The sequence below is a fragment of the Coffea arabica genome, chromosome 6c, assembly GCF_036785885.1.
Source record: "Coffea arabica cultivar ET-39 chromosome 6c, Coffea Arabica ET-39 HiFi, whole genome shotgun sequence".
Taxonomy (NCBI): Eukaryota; Viridiplantae; Streptophyta; class Magnoliopsida; order Gentianales; family Rubiaceae; genus Coffea; species Coffea arabica.
Window position 1 is genome coordinate 6,577,188 of NC_092320.1, and position 17,184 is coordinate 6,594,371.

General features: G+C 37.8%; 3 protein-coding genes and 1 non-coding gene across 4 annotated transcripts; 1 reads left to right on the forward strand and 3 right to left on the reverse strand.

Annotated features, from left to right (window-relative positions):
- Window positions 1-4,230: 4,230 nt before the first annotated feature.
- On the reverse strand, window positions 4,231-5,801 carry LOC113692338 (uncharacterized). The gene has a single exon (XM_027210735.2). It carries the CDS (start codon window positions 4,945-4,947, stop codon window positions 4,483-4,485), a length of 465 nt encoding a protein of 154 aa, XP_027066536.1. The 5' UTR covers window positions 4,948-5,801; the 3' UTR covers window positions 4,231-4,482.
- Window positions 5,802-9,032: 3,231 nt separating this feature from the next.
- On the reverse strand, window positions 9,033-9,872 carry LOC140008373 (uncharacterized). Its single transcript, XM_072052450.1, has 2 exons — window positions 9,597-9,872; window positions 9,033-9,370 (listed from the first exon to the last, which is right to left on the reverse strand). Exons 1-2 carry the CDS (start codon window positions 9,727-9,729, stop codon window positions 9,150-9,152), a joined length of 354 nt encoding a protein of 117 aa, XP_071908551.1. The 5' UTR covers window positions 9,730-9,872; the 3' UTR covers window positions 9,033-9,149.
- A 1,351-nt stretch (window positions 9,873-11,223) lies between these two features.
- On the forward strand, window positions 11,224-11,295 carry TRNAW-CCA (transfer RNA tryptophan (anticodon CCA)). Its single transcript has one exon. It is a non-coding gene; the product is annotated as a tRNA-Trp (tRNA).
- A 1,049-nt stretch (window positions 11,296-12,344) lies between these two features.
- Window positions 12,345-16,936, reverse strand: LOC140008374 (sucrose-phosphatase 1-like). Its single transcript, XM_072052451.1, has 9 exons — window positions 16,574-16,936; window positions 15,444-15,527; window positions 15,078-15,377; window positions 14,803-14,904; window positions 14,477-14,671; window positions 14,093-14,383; window positions 13,443-13,629; window positions 12,681-12,727; window positions 12,345-12,603 (listed from the first exon to the last, which is right to left on the reverse strand). The coding sequence occupies exons 1-9, from the start codon at window positions 16,793-16,795 to the stop codon at window positions 12,508-12,510; spliced, it is 1,524 nt and encodes a 507-aa protein (XP_071908552.1). The 5' UTR covers window positions 16,796-16,936; the 3' UTR covers window positions 12,345-12,507.
- Window positions 16,937-17,184: the final 248 nt, after the last annotated feature.

The following is a 17,184-nucleotide window of genomic DNA, read 5'->3' on the forward strand; positions in this document are numbered from 1 at the left end:
TCTGATAATACTTTTTTCAACCAACCCGTGATACCTTTTCAATCGGTTGAATAAGAAGGACGCAATGACTACCCACTAACCACTGATGTGTTCAGGGCTAGTTCTCGGTCGATTATTTTAACTGATTATAAATTTTAATTTGAATAGTCAATTTTTGTGATATTCATGGTTTCCTTTGTACTCTGACTATACTTTTTTCTAATTATCAAAAAATTAAAATATATAATCACTCAAAGGCAACTTTTCCTAATTTTAATTATTCTTGTTTGGATTGTATTTTTTAGAATTTTTTGTAGAAAGATTACTGTAGCAATTTGATGTATATGAGAAAAAAAGATAATACGGAAGCAATTTTTCGGCGAAAAATGGCTGTCCAAACGGGGCCCAGTCCAGAACAAGACCAAAGTCAAATGTCCATCGGTTGAATAGCTGTAAAGTGGGAAATCCAAAATCTTGCAAAAGGAAAGGAGAGACACAAGAATATGAGAGACGGCCCAAAAATCTTACAATCACGCTGTCAGCGTGCCTATCGCTTTGAGATGGATCTTGGGGAGGCTGTGGCAATTCTTTTGCTAGTACGCTTTACAGTTTTGGACGAATAAAATTGTTCCATAATCACAAAAGGAGACCCTGCATCCGAATAGAATATGTTTATATTCAATTGGATCCGAGCCTGAACGTGGTAGGTTTGGCCCAAACTGTACACTTTATGGGCCTGTCGGTGCCTCTTTATTCCCAACACACAAATAACCAAAACAAATGAGCACCAGAAAGTATGGATAAATTTACATGCGGATAAATTTCTAACAAGAATGATTCGTAGCCGAAAGTTGTAAAGACTAAAGCAAGGCATCCTGTAATACTACAATACAAATTAGGATGGGACTTTTTAAATCTTGGGGAATGGGTCAAAAGCAGAAGGGGAATCAGAAAAGATGAGCTTCGTTGCATGTAAACCATCAGACATGGTGTATCAGGAGGACGGCAACTTTTCCTATAAAAACGCTGAATTCCTCCGCAATGATCTACGTGATGTTGCAGTCCAGTGATTGTGAGAAATGACGAGGAATCTGATGATCAAAAGCACCTCAGCTTTTTAGTAGTTTCCTTTGATTTAATTCTTCATGTCTTTGACTCTCGTCCAGGGCTTTCAGCATTTCACACGTTATAGAGCACCTCTGGTTCACACAACAAGACTAAAAGAAAGGTGTGAAAGAAGCCCAAACAAGTTTGAGGTGTTCATGAACGCTGGTTATGCGTAACTCCCAATGAGTATATATTTAAAGGTGCTCTATTTTCTAAAGGTTTTTTGGGTGTATGGCGTAGGCATTAGAGTTTCTGGCTTTTTTTTTATATTTTATTTATCAACAAGAAAGGTATGAGTAGGGGTGTTCACGAATCGAGCCACTCGAGTACGAGCTCGGTCAATATCGAGTTCGAGCTAATTAAGTCAAACTCGAGCTCGAACTAAAAAACATTAACCTCGTTGGCTCTCGAGCTCAATTATATATATATATATATATATTTTTTTATTTTAATAATAAAATTACACATATATCCCTAATATTTTATTATTTGTTAAAAAATTATTATTTTATTTATTTTTAAAAATAAATATTTTATTTTTTGTTTTTAAAAAATAAATTTATTATTATTATTATTATTATTTTTTAAGTTCAAGCTCGACATTTTGAGCTCGTCGAGTTCCACAAAATTAACTAAAGACTCAGCTCGATCAGGCCAAAGTTCGGCTTAACTCGGTTCGTTTACACCCCTAGTTATGAGCTCATGTGACAACAATGAATGAAAGAATAAAGTAAGTAGATGACTTTTTTTTTTTTTTTGGATCAAATGACATCATATACACATACTCCTACTCTAACCTATTTCGGAGAGGAGATTGAAGGGGATTGAACTATCATTAGTTCTATATCGGTGTATCACGCACTCATATGAATTTAAGACAAATCACATTAAGTGGTAACTTTGAAGGAAGACAAGATTCGAACTTTTAACCTTTCGTCCCACAAGACATGTGGTGACCAGCTACTGCAAAGGTAACTTTAAGAAATAAGAGGACTAGGGCAGCGAAGTTTGTGCTTGCAGTTTATCGTGCAATAACACAGAGTGTCTGAATAATTTCTTTCTGAAGTCGCTAGTCCTGTGGCCATAAGTCCATGTGAATTATGACTGAAGCAGTGAGTTGAAGTAACACAAATTGGCTCTATTACCTTACTGTCTGGCCAAGGGCATTAGTTCGGGTCCCCCAGACCGGCGCTTTCTGCGGGAAAGCCCAAACACGAGGACACAGGGACCATTTTATGCAACCATGGGGTGATAATTGCAACGAAATTCTAAAAACCACCTGGGGACTCCAGTCTGCTGCGACCAGCTGGAGTACTACACCTACTGGCTCGACGGTGACTCCACATCTCCAAGTACACCCTACATAAACAAAAAAAACTTCTCTCTCTCTCTCTCTCTCTCTCTCTCTCTCTCTCTTGCCTGCCTGCATCTTTTCTCGAGGATCGCCTTGTTTTGTCTTGATCATCATCAATCATCACAGGGAGTATATTCAGAAATCATCATGGTCTTTTTTTCCATTTCTGCCTCTGAAATGAACATTGGTTTATACTTTAAATCGTGGTGACAGGGGCAGAATTACGGGATTCAAGAATGGATTTGCATATAGCAGCTTCAAGCAAGTAACTACTCGAGAATCTGCTATAACTAAAAGTATCATATCTAGCTGATTCTAAAGTGGTGTTTGGCAATTTTGATGAAGCCTCCTCTCCTCCAGCAGCAACCCCATCAGTGCATCTAATTAATTAATTAATGCTTGTTATCAGTTATCACCACTAATAATAATATAATAATAATAATAATTGCGTAGTTTAATAGAGTAGTAGTAGTACTTAATTACAAAGATTTTCTTGCCATTTTAATTTTATTAGTTGATGATGAATAGTGTAATATATAAAAGTTCCTCAGATGCGATTGGAAATGGTCCCACAAGAGACAAAGATAAGCAACTGGGGCTCCACGAAATGTCTGGATCCGAATAGATTCAACTAATAGCCAAATTTCTAAATGCTGTTACGTGGTAGTCGTACTTGCTTGTTAGGTAAAAGTACCTGAAAAAAATCTACTGTTCCTTCTCCCCCAAAAACACAAAAAAAAAAAAAAAAAAAAATGTAGCCAAGATGATCCGGCAATATTTTTGAACCATTAATTTGGAAAGACAACCATTAATTAAAGTGAGACCAACAATAATTAAAGTGAATCCAATCCACGTCAATTTCGTAATCTTTTCTTTTACAACCATGACACTTTCCGTCGAAGCAATAATTAGCAACAGATAAAACGTGAACTAATTCGTCAAACCAACAAAATACTATACACATGTACAAATCGAACACCACTACATCCTAAATCATATCCAATCCACTTCAGCTTGACACGCCATCATGTCTTCCTCACTTCAGCTTGACAGCTGACAAGCAATCATTTTTTTTAAAACAAAAAAAAAATACAGTATATATATATATATATATATATATATATAGTACTTCCTCCGTCCCACTTTGATAGTCTTGTTTTCCTTTTTCGTCCGTCCCAAATTGTAGTCCACTTTTCCATTAAGAAATGTAGTAATCTTTCAAATTGTCTAAAATACCCTTATTAAATATCTTGTTATTAATACATAATGAGTTTGTTTGGATAATGTATTATTTGGAATAATTACTGTAGTACTTTTTGTGATGTGATGTATGTGAGATAAAAAGGTGGTTGGAAATATAAAAAGGTGTGTTGGAAAATGTATCTATGATGCAAGCGAAATATTATTTAGGATAATTAGGTATCCAAACACACTCATTGTTATTAAATACTAACTCACTACATTGAATACATTGAGCTTTTCCAATACACTCTTCGTGATTAGCATAAGGATATTTTAGGAAATTATTAATCTAAATTTATGTTTCCAACCAAATTAATTACACTTTCTTAATCTGTGTGAAAAAAAAAACCAAGACTAACAAAACGGGACGGAGGGAGTACTGTACTCTGATTTCTGTCCCAAATTACCGCATCCATTCCAACGAGTTATTTGGATATTGTGAAACGGAAACACATTTGATCGTGACATTTCAACAAATTCCCAAACGAAAAAATGAAAAAAGAACCGGATGGATGATAAGATAAGCTGCCTTATTCAACAAAAAAAAAAAAAAAAAGTATTAGCGCCGATATTGATTTTCTGTACATCAATCACCAAATTAAGAAGGGAGACAAATTATTCCCCTCTTGAGTTTACAGAAGAAACCACCACCAAATATGATTGACAATTACATCTTACAAGAAGCAGGGAAAAAAAATCAACCCAGTAAATTAAAAAAATAAAAGGGAAAAAAAAACTGAAACATTTACTGGGACGAATATTTGTTCTCTTCATTTCCCCCATCCCCCCTTTTAAATCTTTTACAGCGACGAATTTACGGCGGAGTCGCTCCTCTGGGAGGGACTTCTCCAAAATCCAGTGCTGTAAAATTTGTCCCACATTTCCTTCTCTAGCTCCACCACGTCTTTGTCCGACTCCGCCGTGAGAAGTGGCCCCGGGAGGGGGTGGAGCTGGAATAGCTCGACGTCATTGCAGCCGCATTTCCGGGGCGGCAAATGTCCCCCATTCTTCAGCTTGCGGCGCCGTTTCTGCCTCAGTGCCTTCCGACATAGCCCCGCCGGTACTTTATAGACGGCCAAGACCAGCAAATTCACCAGCCCGCACGGGCAGCAGCAGCAGACTGCCACGCATTCGGCAGTGGTCCCTCCCACGACCTCCGCCACCCGCTTGCTTCCTCGGCGCGAGCCGGTTTCTTCTTGGGTCAGGAGTGGCTGCCGGCGGTCCGTATAAGACGGGGGCGCCCGCAGAACAATTTGTTTCGTCATGAAAAAAGAGCAGCAAATGATTTGGAAATTAATCGTCAAGTGCCCCCGAATTAACTCTTGATTATATATTCATTCATGTAAACGGATACTTAGCTAAACAGGAAACGGAACAGCCGCTGTTGCTGCTGTGTTGGGTCTATTCAAATATTTGAATCGACCCAAATTGTGGATCAGATATACGAGGCGCTAGAAGAAAGAATGAGGCGGATGTTCAGCCATAGGTGGGAGGATGGTTTTTTTGTTTTTTGGGGGGGGGGGGGGGGGGGGGGGGGAGGAAACGGTCGTAAACCTCGCTAGGAAGGAAATGACGGGGATAAAGATGGTTGTTGGTGATGTTTTAATAATTTTCCCAGTAAGATTTTTAATTTTTCTTTTTTTAACAAAAATCCCTCCCGAAGGAGCAGGAAAAGGACAGAGCTTTTTTGAGTTCAGAAATATTCCAGGAGATGTTGTTTGGATTGACCGATTCTAATGGGGGGATTGGGAAATTTCCGATTTCTTTGCATTTGTCTGTGCTCTTTGGGTGGTCCAAGAGCTACAGAGATTTGTTGCAGTCTTGCAGAAAAAGGGTTGAAGCCGAGCGAGACAGAAAGGAAAGAGAAGAGGAAGAGGATTATGGGGCTAAAGAGTGAGTGATTGAGACGGCGTGCATATATAGGAGAGGAAAGTGAATATGGAGATGGATTGTGTGACGGACGTTGAAACGCATACAATACAATGCCGAAATCAGGAATTGCACAGCATAATGCTGACTTATTGAAGATATATGCATTATTATTATACATATAAAGGGGAAAAGTAGGGATAAATGGTGGGACTGCAATTTGTTGGAGCGGTGATTCGAAGTGTGAAACGCACAAGACGAGAAAACGTAAGAGCAGGCAGTCCGTTTGAGCAGGATTTGTATTACAGGCAATGGTCTTTTGAATCTTTTTTCTTAATAAAATGGAGAAAAAAGTTAAAAGGTGGTCTTTAGGGACTTTAACGCTTTGATCGCCTTTACGCAAGATAAAAACAGTAAGGACGACTAAGGACTGGTAGCATCGCCAACGGCGTATTGATGTTAAATTCGTTTCGAGAGTATTGTTGATGATGTTTAAAGCATTTCTGAGAGTTGAGATTTTAAAATATCACTTTTAGTCGTTAACCGAGAGATGAGATAAATTCGATCTAAATTAATAAGTCGAATTGTGCAATCAAGTCGAGTTTGAATTCAAATTCGTATAAATTGAGATCAATTCAACTTATTGGAGCCCAATCGACTTTTAAAAAATTTTATTTAAATTTTATATAGTTTTATACAATGGACTGAATAAACATTTCATAGAAATAAATAAAAAATATGTGTGTATAAATCTCGATTAAACGCAACACAAATTTGAACTTTATATATTAGACCTAATTTTGAGCTCGTCGAGCAATTCATGTTGCTCGAACTCAAGGAACTTTTTTGATCGAGCAAAACTCATAGGTAAGGTCATAAGACATTAATTTACACCATAGTGAACGTAACTTGTTTGGATTGCAGTTTTTCGTCGAAAAATTATGTTGTTTTCGTGATCACATTTCCCTGTTAACTTTTTTCCTCGCATACATCAAATCGCTACAGTAATTTTTTCATGAAAAATGCAATCCAAACACAACCTAAACATCCCAGTGTTGTCTTATGTGGCGAACATAAGACATCTTAAGTAGGGCAGCATAAGACATCTTAATTAATCCCTACTTAATTAATTAAGCTTGATGAATGCGGTATCAAAACTATTATCGAGAGGAGGGTTATTGGGTTGTTCTGCATACGCTAACTATGGATGTTGAAGATCAATGCGTTGGCATATTTGTTAACTGCCTACGTCGTTGACTTAGAAAGGTCCTAACCGTGTTTAGATTGTAATTTTTTGGAGATTTTATAAAAAAATATATTGTAGCAATTTGATATATGCAAAATAAAAAAAAATGATTGAAAAATGTATTTACGGAGAACGTTTTTCGGTAGGAAATCCCTTTCCAAACAAGGTTTCTCTCTCATTTGTCTCGGTAGTAACAGTACAAGGACTTGTTTGTTGCCCGTATATCCAATCAATGTAACGTAACTTCATGTTGAAAGAGATCTTAAAAGCCAAAAGGTTTTGTAGTCTAAGCTCATATGTTTGCCATTTTGGTTGAAGAAAAAGTTTCTTCCCCTTTCACTTTCACACCCCCAGGTGTCTAAACCGCATCCATTGTCGGCTTAATTACCAAAACGACAGTAGTACAACCGCCCACGTTACTGACATACAGTAACTCGGAAAATCGATTGCTACTTGGCATCATACCAGAGACCTTATTGAAGTGCTTTCGGCAAGAATTTGATCAGAACCTTCTTTTTAACTCGCCATGAAATTGCAGTTTATTTCATGCACTATTATTGACTCCTCTCTCTTATTCTTTTTCTTGCGAATCATCAAAAGCCTACTGGGATTAAGAGTTAAATTAAAGTCGACATAGCATTACCGGATCTTGTGAAAATCCGGTTGCATATAATTTGATGTGATGCCCACTGTCGCTCGATGGGAGGCTGGACGGGACTTGCAAAATGAACCCCAAAGTTGTGACAGCTCAAATCCACCAAAAATGTAATCAATATTAGTAGCAACCTTTGCTTGCCGAAAGGAGAGACGCTATTCAAGAGATGAGAAAACGGGCAGTTAATTTCCTTTACATAATTATTTATCATCACTTACTTCGTCAAAAAACCAATAATTATTAAGTTTGGGCACGTGGCCTGCTTTGAATTGCCTATATATATTTTAAATAAATGTGTTAATTATTTTTTTGATTTCATATACATTAAATCGTTACAATATACCTATTAATATTTACAATAGTAGTTAACATTCCTCGTATCCTGACTGAAATTGACACGTTTGTACTGCTTTGTATGTATGATGTGGGCATGAAAAACAATTCAATAAAAAAAATAATAATTAAGCTCATCCTATTCATTACCTTTTCATCTTCTTGCACTGCCATATTGAGAGCATAATCTAGATTCCGAAAAATAAAATAAAAAACACTTCATACATTTTTAATAATTTGGCTGTGTCTTAAAACTCGTCTATTCATCATCATTCTAGCATTAAAAAAGCTTCATTTACTGCCGCTGATATTACACAATTAGCAGAGTTGTAAGGACATCGGTCCATATAAGCATCTATCCTGCGTCCAGTCCATAACAGCCCAACCTATAGTCGCCGCATCCATAAGGATTGACCCAAGTTCGATTTTATTTGTTGTTTTGGATGGTGTATACAAACAGGAAACCAAAAAAGTCTGGGCCTCGCTCTTCCCCGAATCCCGCTCGTCGCTCGAGTTTCGTCTCTCATTTTCCTCCCAAAATTAGCAGGTAGATGCCAGACTAAAAAAATCTAAGGCTCAGTGGGCCAATGGCTCACTAAAAAACTACTGGGTCAATGGCTCAGTAGCTATCAGAAGGGACTTAAGTCCCTCATTGAGCTGTTGGTGAGGGTTCAAACCTCATCAGCAGCGAAAAAAATCTAAAGTTTGTGCCATAGCGTTTCCTTGATCTAGTTGGGTTTGTATACCCACTACCCCCTACAACAGCCTCCTTAGGCTCCCCTCCCCCTAGATTAGGATAGAGTAGGTTATACAATTGTATCGTTGCTGACATAAAAAAAAAAAAGATGCCACACTAAAAAAAAGATAGATTAGGATAGAGTAGGTTATATAATTGTATCGTTGCTGACCAAAAAAAAAAAAAAAGATGCCACACTAAAAAAAGAAATAATGAAAGAATAATAACGCGGCAATTCGAAGATGTCGAGATGCCTTGCAAAAAATACTTGTACAAAAGGCACAAATAAAAAGGAAAAAATAAAAAGGCCAAAATTATTCTACAATGGGAAAATTGACTACATAATTTATTATTTGCACATCTGATGAAACATTAAACCGTTCACAATTCTGAAACTTCCACTTAGTACCCAGCTGGCCAGGTTGCGAACAGCCAATACATTATTATTTGCACATCAAGGGAGGCAAAAAAAATTTGCACAAAGTATCATGCAGCATAGACACTGATCAGCAAATTCAAACGTCAAAGAACTTTCTTTTTTTTTTTTTTGTTTTTCCAATACAAAACAAGAAATTAAAAAGAAAAGGCATGGAAAATTTATTATACTAGTTCAACGCATCTACATTAGTTACTTGAGGCCTTTAAACTCCCTATCTTTTATGATCCCTTTATATAAAGCCTGCCAATTGAGGGGCAATGTCTCCAACTTTTCTTCACGTGCACGCTTTGGACACCCCACACCGCGCAGATCATTCTTCTTTGGCTCTGCATTGTGGCTTGAAGCCGCACGACGTGGCACAGCATCATCTGCAAACCTCACCTTCTTCAGTCGTTGATTTTTCTTAGACCCTGCAACCATTTCAGAAATCCATTTTGTTACCAGGGAAAAACAAATGACCCCCCCCCCCCCCCCCCCCCCAACAAAAAAATTTGTTGTTGTTGTTGTTGGAAGTCAACTGATCATGCATCGTGTTTCACGAAAGAAACATCAATGGATCAAAAAGCAAAGAAACCGAATATATATATAGACTCCATAAACGAAGAAAAGGTAACAGGGCTGCAGGTAATTTTTAACCTATCTCAAGCTCCATCTTCTCCATAAAATCCGAAAGGAGGCGTTTGTGGAGTTGCATGGCTAGAAGAGCAACGCTTCCGGACACAGCGAAAACAGCCATCAACCCGGTTCCCAAGGAATTGTTATTATCCATGCTGTTGATGATCTGCTTCAAGGATTAATTTGTGGAATTAATCTTCCTCCAGCCAGCTAGCTTTCTTCTTCGTCTCAAGGATCATTAATGATTGGTCCGGTGAAAGACGATGGGATGATCAGCCATAACTCGGATACAAAGAAATGGAATGCGGAATGGAAAGGAGGAGAGTCAGGGACATTGCATTTGAAGAGTAAAGTGGTAATAGCTGGTAGAAAAAGAATGGAATATTTTGGGATGGAAAGGAAGGCATAGCCACCTGCTCTTTTCTTTAATTTTTGTCAAGAAAATGACATCAAACTCGAGACGGACAACATAACCAATTAATGGTGTTGACTCTTTCTTTTATTATTATAACCTCACCCAACCAAAAGCCTTTACCAACAACCGTTGTTATCATCACCCGGAAGAAAATCCTAAAGAGGGCATAGAAAGTACAGGAAATACCCACACAAGGCTGAAAGGGCAATGCAGTCATAGAAAAATCAACGCATCCATGATGATTCTGAGATAAGCCAACCGTCAAAAATATACACATATGGGAAAGCAACGGCAAGCAAACTCGTGTGCTGCGTAGTTCATAGCCCAAGCCACAAGGTAATTGGTTGTTTGGAGTAGCGTGGAATTGTGGGGGAAATGACATATGTTGGGTATAAATCTAAATTTGTGTTTCGTCTGTTGGTCACTACTAATTAACAGAATGACTTGGGGTTGAGCCTCTTCCTCATTTCTTTGTCAAAGAAAATTGTCAGCCATTCCTCTATGATAGATGGTGAATAAAGAAGGAAAATGTCAGCATCGTACAGATAAATAAAAAAAAAAAAAAAAAAAAGTCTCTGATGACTGCGGGATTAAAACTATGAACCTTTTTAAAAGACTTGGAAAGAGTTAAATAACTTTCGACCGCGTTTCTAAAAATGCAGTCAAAGTGGTCCAACCCCTTGACCTCTACATCTAATGAGGGACTTAGTTGATTAGATCCTTGTCAGAGAAAGGTACAACACGGGTTTGGACAAATTTGGTGCTGTAGCTCCGAGGAGATTTTGGCTTTCTTTATTTCAAACGCACAAAGTTACAAATACTTCATCCATCGTGTCCCCAAGAAGTCTCTAGAAATGTCCCTTAGGCCTCCAATTGACCCCAAAGAAGAAAAATAACACAGTCCTACGGAAATTTTGGCTTCCTCTCGACTCAAAAAAGTCATACTAGCAAAGTTTCCATAGAGAATATAAGAGGAATTGTAATCAGAAAAAACATCACTGGAATGTTAGTATTATCGCATTCCATTCTAAGTTGAAAATAATGTAGGAATTATACTACTAATCATCAAATTGTTATTGTTGGTAGTATAATTAAATGGTGCATTTGGGACGAAGAAGTATAGGTATGAGGTGTCATATTAAAAAAAAAATAAAGGTACCCTTGCCAAGGAACGTGGATCTTACAGAACAGCCTGGATTACGTAAACAATAGCTCACAACGTATAAACAAAGTGGATCCGTGGCGCAATGGTAGCGCGTCTGACTCCAGATCAGAAGGTTGCGTGTTCGATTCACGTCGGGTTCAACTCCTGTTTTGTTTCCCTGCAGCATGTTTGTCACAGATATTTTTCCGTTCTTTTTTATTTGGGCTTAGGAAGATTGTGTGGTGCCTAACATGCTTAGGAAGATTGTATGGTGCCTTTGTCATTTCTTTCCTTCTTCCTGTTTTTCTTTTATGCGAAAATTTGTAGTACGATTACACTCAAAAAAGATGAAGAAATTTTTTTTTTTGATGGAAAAAAATGAAGAAGTTTAACAAGCAATTACTGCCAATGTGACAAAGTAATACTAGCACATTCCTTGAACTAATCTCTTCTTTTCAGGTGTTGTGCGAATTGAGCGAGTTTTTTTTTTTGGGTAATATATACAGAAATCCTAATTCTGCCCTACAAAAGTTCAATGGAGATTAGAACTGTTAAATGAACCGAACTATTTGATAGTTCAATTCGTTTCGACTCGTCTGTGTTCGTAAAAGACTCGTTCGAAACCTTAAACGAACTAAATTTGAACGAATTTTTTGTTCGATTAATAATCAAGCGAACACGAACATGTTCGCGAGTTTTGACAAACGTTCACAAACATGAACATAATTATCATTTGACAAATTTTAGAGTTAATTTTATGACTGGACTTTTATATTTGAAGGGCATATTGCTTTGTTTTATTTGTTATTTTTATATTAATGTTAGTTATATAGTTAATGAATAATAGAATTTAATCACTTAATACTGTAATTGTTTTTGAGAATAATTAATGAATTGTATAGTATATTTAAGATTTAAAATAATCTGGATTCGAGCATGTTCACAAACGACTCGTTTAACATAAACGAGTCAAACACGAACATGAATTTTGCTTAAAAAGTTGAACACGGATAAAGGTTTGGAGTTCGAAAGTTAACGAACGAACACGAATCTTGTTCGAATCGCTTTGTTCGAATCGCTTAACAAACAGAGCTCAAACATGAGATACTCGATTCGATTCGATTCATTTACAGCTCTAACGGAGATAGACCAGATTATTTCCTAAAATAAAAAAGAACAAAAAGCGGAAGCAGCTAGTCAGCCATCTTCATACCGTCCAAAGGCAATACATAAATTCTCGAGTGAATGGCAATACATAATTCTTCAGTGGACAGTTAAAAAAAAAAATCACCTATCACCGGGATTTCAAATTTGTTTTAACAAAGACGTGTAGGCTGTCGGGTTCTTGTAATAAGGCTAAGCACGCCCGCGGCTTAGAAAAACCAGGATGAATCATCAGTTGGCCCAGCTCCATCCAACCACGTCTGATGGACATGCACCCAAGTAAGCCCTTCTGGGACACTGACACCCTGTGTTGCAAATATGGATCAGATTAACAAGAAGATTCCCAGTTTCACAGTAAACTCCAAAATATTAGCAGTACTACCTTTGAACTCAATAAAACTGTCGTCAAGCAACCCTTCTGTTTTTCACCTGCATGTGGCAGAGAGTTATCAAATGGCCTAAGATTACAAAAGAATAGATGATGGCAAAAACCAAAAAACTTTGAGAACGACCAAAGGACTGTTATTACTCACTTAGGTCATGTCCATAGAATTACATCCTAAGATTAGCAGGCTGGAAAACAGATCCTGTACTTTTACACAGTTTTATGCAACACAAGCCAGGTTGTGTTCTTTAACCTTAAGTAATACTCTACTGTCAACCAGCGCTGGCCAATAAGTTCTTTGTTATATGTGCTCTAATTTACAAACCCATGGGACAATGGGGAAAGCGGAAAAGATTGTTGTGCACAGTTAAAAATGAAGACCAAGTAATTTACGTGAACCCACAGAACAACTAGTAATTTTCTCATTCTTCGGCATACGTTCAAACCAGCTACTCATTTAACTTTCTAAGGAAGGCAATAAGCTGTTATAAGGTCCACCAGTCCATCTTATATATTTATTTTACTGCTAGCTTTAGGAAGTAAGGCTCAAAAACCTATTCTTGAATCCACTGCTACATAACATTTAGGCAAACAAATTTTGTTTGTTTGTCACAAGTTTGTGTGGTAGAAGTACCCTTTTGATTTTCTAGACAGCCATTTCACTAAAAGCTTTTAATTCAAGGACAATCATGATTAGCACTTGAAAGATTGGTAAATAGAAGTCAATCGAGCAAGTTTAAGAGGAGAAGAAGTCCTCACCAGATAACTCCCATTTCTTGTACTTCACTAGCCAAGAGTCTGAACCAACCTGTGTTGGCAAAACCTGATCCACCCAAACCCGATAACTTTTTCCCTGTTGGTCACCATAGCAGGTCCTAAATGCATTTTCACAGTCACCAAGAAGTTTTTCAATCCCTGATGGATGAACAAGCACACCAGATGGACACTGCAAGAGTAAAACAAGTAAAAGGTAGTTAATAAAACAAAGATTAGACCAAAAAGACCACAGATTAATGAAAAATAATAACCCAGCAACTTCAAACAGATGCCAATAATGCAACAGGTAGTGTGTACTGACACAACTATCAAACACATCATGATCTTAACCTTCCATTTTCTTCATACACTCATTTTCAACAGGTAGTCATCTTAGATGGATAAGCATGCAAAGTAGAATCTCTAATATTTTCATCTACTAGCATTGTATAAATCACAACCAGTATCAATACTCAGTTGCAAAGATCAAAAAGGACATAGAACTTTTACAGATGCCAAGTTGAAGTATATTTTTGAACTAAAAGACAGAGAACTACGCTAGAAAATTTTCATCTCCAAAAGGTGATGTACTAGCATGCAGGAAAAAGTATATATCCTATAACAAAACTGCATTAAAAGGTATGCCAACATACACAGACTGCTTTCATGTTTGCCAAATAAAGCTCAGACTTTTCAACTTCTGCACGTCTCCATCTTTCAAAGAACAAGTTAAATTTCACTACTTCATAAGCAGGATCAAAGTCCTCCAACTTAGAATCGGACAAGTCTGTGACATCTCTTGGAGATACACTGGGACCGAGGTTAAAATGGCCAATGGCTTGTATGATACCCGCTGCACACCTCTCAGTTGCATGAATGATCTTAGAATTATCTTTAGCATTAGCCGCATGCCATTGCAACAATTCTTCCTGGGCGTTACTGACCTACAGAACAGACACATGTTCACAAAGTGCCCCTGAATAATAATCTGAAAATCCATTTAGAAATTACAATATGATGAAGAAAAAAACACCAACCATGACGCCATATACTTCAGGTATGCTAAATAGTTCAGCGTCATTCCCAGAGTCTCCACAAACAAGCGTGTTGTTAGGTGATTTACCCTCAGCCTTGAATTTTTTAAGCAAATAAGCAAGTGCTTGCCCTTTGCCTGCACCTTGTGGTAATATATCCAAATCCATCCCTCCACTGTAAATTATTTTAACATCCAACTGAAATAATACACAATAACACAAGCTCAGTTAGTATTACCTAAGAGAAGATCTAATGGCTTTTCCATCACAAAAACTTCACTGATTTAAAAAATTCAGCTTAACTGGCATTTGACAATGAAATATCATACCCCGCGTTCTTCCAGCCGTGCAGCAAGTGCTTTAATTACATCTTGAGCTTTATCCTTCTGAACATAAAAGCTAACCTTGTGTGGTCGTTGCTCCGTGTGTGACTGTATACCCCAAAAGAACACTATCGCATAAGAACTCAAACACTAAGGACATTTTTCTATACTCTGCTTTGAACTCTACCTTCCAATCTCTTATATATGGGGTTCCACAAATTAAACAGGTTGAACTATTTGATTAATAAAGCAAAAATCAGAAACTGCAGCTGTAACTATACCTGAAGAGTAAGCTCTGGAAACTTGCTCGTCTCTTCTGTAACTATCTTTCTATCCCATTTCTGGTTTAGAAATTCAACCCAGCCATCATCAGGCACCATAGCATTGCCGTATGTGATTTCAGTCCCTACAGACATGATGGTAATATCTGGGGTCAGCATAGGCTTCTCTTTCCGCAACTCCTTGTACAGTGTAGGTGACCTCCCAGTTGAGAATACTAGCAGAGAATTGTCTCGATAGTTGGCTTCCCACAAGGCATTAAACCTAAGCAGAGACATATTCTCAGGATCGTGATGATCAACCTGCAAAGCAATAGTCTTACATGAGACATGCCATCACGAGAGAGAAAACAAGCAATGACAACCCACCATTGTGTGGTCAAGATCTGAGACTATCATTAGATGTGCAGCGTCAGCAAGCCGATCCATGGTGACTTTAATGTGAACTTCGTTCTGCAAATAGATGCACAACTAAATTAGGAAACAGTAGATAGACTAAAACTAGTTCTAGGACCCTGAAAACTATGTAATGTATTGGTATATAAAACTAGATTGCAAACTGAAATTGTGGCCTTCCAAGCAACAGTGGATATATCATGATAAGGCTTACTGTAGTTGTAATTGACAATTTGATGCATTATCGGTCAAAACAACATTAAGTTGCAGGAAGCAGGAGCAACAATTCTGAAAGAATATTGCCGTATTGTGCTACTAGTAGATACAGATTCTCTAGCTGTGCCAGTCGAGATAGGAAAATTGTGGAAAGCATCCAACCTTCGATATCAAAAGGTACTCTCCATGTCACACTTGATCAAGTCTATACAGGCTCCTACTGTCCCACACGATACCTAGTACAACATCCTCTTCTACATGGGCTTCAGGAAGCACACATTTTTGTTTCACTGATAGCATGAGAAACCATCCGCCCACAATGATATCATTAACCAGGTATTTAGCTCTCTAAAAATTATGTGAAAAAGATCAAAATCCCCGGTTTCATCATAATCTGCCACTCAATAGCTCTTGTTCCCTTTTTATAGAAGAGGAACTAAATCCAATAAAAATACCAAAAAGCAAATCTAGATCCTTGTCTTTTCCCCCCTGCGAGTAAGTACAAGAATATTGAAATACCCGGGAAAACAAATCCAATGGTACTTAAATCCATTTCAACTCTCATTCAATCAAAGAACCCTCGCTGCTAAAGTCTCATTTGCTCTATAGTAACCTAAATTCAGTGAATCCTTAAAACCATTTTTTCCTTTCACCATATAGAAAACTTGCTAACCATATTCTCAATCTGAACAAGCATTTCAATTATCCAATACAATGCGCAGATCGTACCAAAAAACACAACCCACTCATCATTAAGCAAATCTAATTCGTTAACAAGAATCATCCATGGATACACGCCTATACATATACAATCATACACAACTGATTTGCGCGTATTTAGTGTGTTTGATTTTGCACAGAGCTAAAGAGTACGAGGAAGAGTGTACCGGAGTAGGAGGGGGAGGAAGGGACGCGGCGGAGGCGATGGGTCGGATAGGGGAGGAAGGATGAGTTCGCAGGAGGAGGATGAGACGTTCACCACCTGGAGGATAACTACCTGAGCCTGACGGGGAAAGGGGAAGAGGAAATGAGGATGGCCTTGCGAGTTTTGGTCCGAGACAGTTATTGATAATTGGCTGCAGCAGATATTGGGAACCAATTCTTGGCATTGGATCCAATTTCTTTGGCGCTTCTTTTGTAAACTCCAAGCTATATAGTAGTGCTATACTCGTACGTAGTATATTGTTCCAGGAATTTTTGTCCAAGTTTTAGAATTTTTTTTCCTTTCTTTTTTCACTCTGTCTTCGTTGTGCGAGTCAGAGTACTTGAGTAATATTCTTTGGGGGTTTTAAATCTTTTTGTGGGCTGCATTTGAGCCGTCCGATATATATTCATCAATATCGCCAAGGTTGGGAAATTTTTGTCCCGCTCTCCTACTCCAAGTGGAAACTGGAAAGTGAAGCAGCACTTTGATGCTTGAAGCCAGTGAAGTTAGGAATAGGGATATAATCATGTAACCAAAGCAAGCATATTCTCGAGGGTTATACTCTCCAATGAT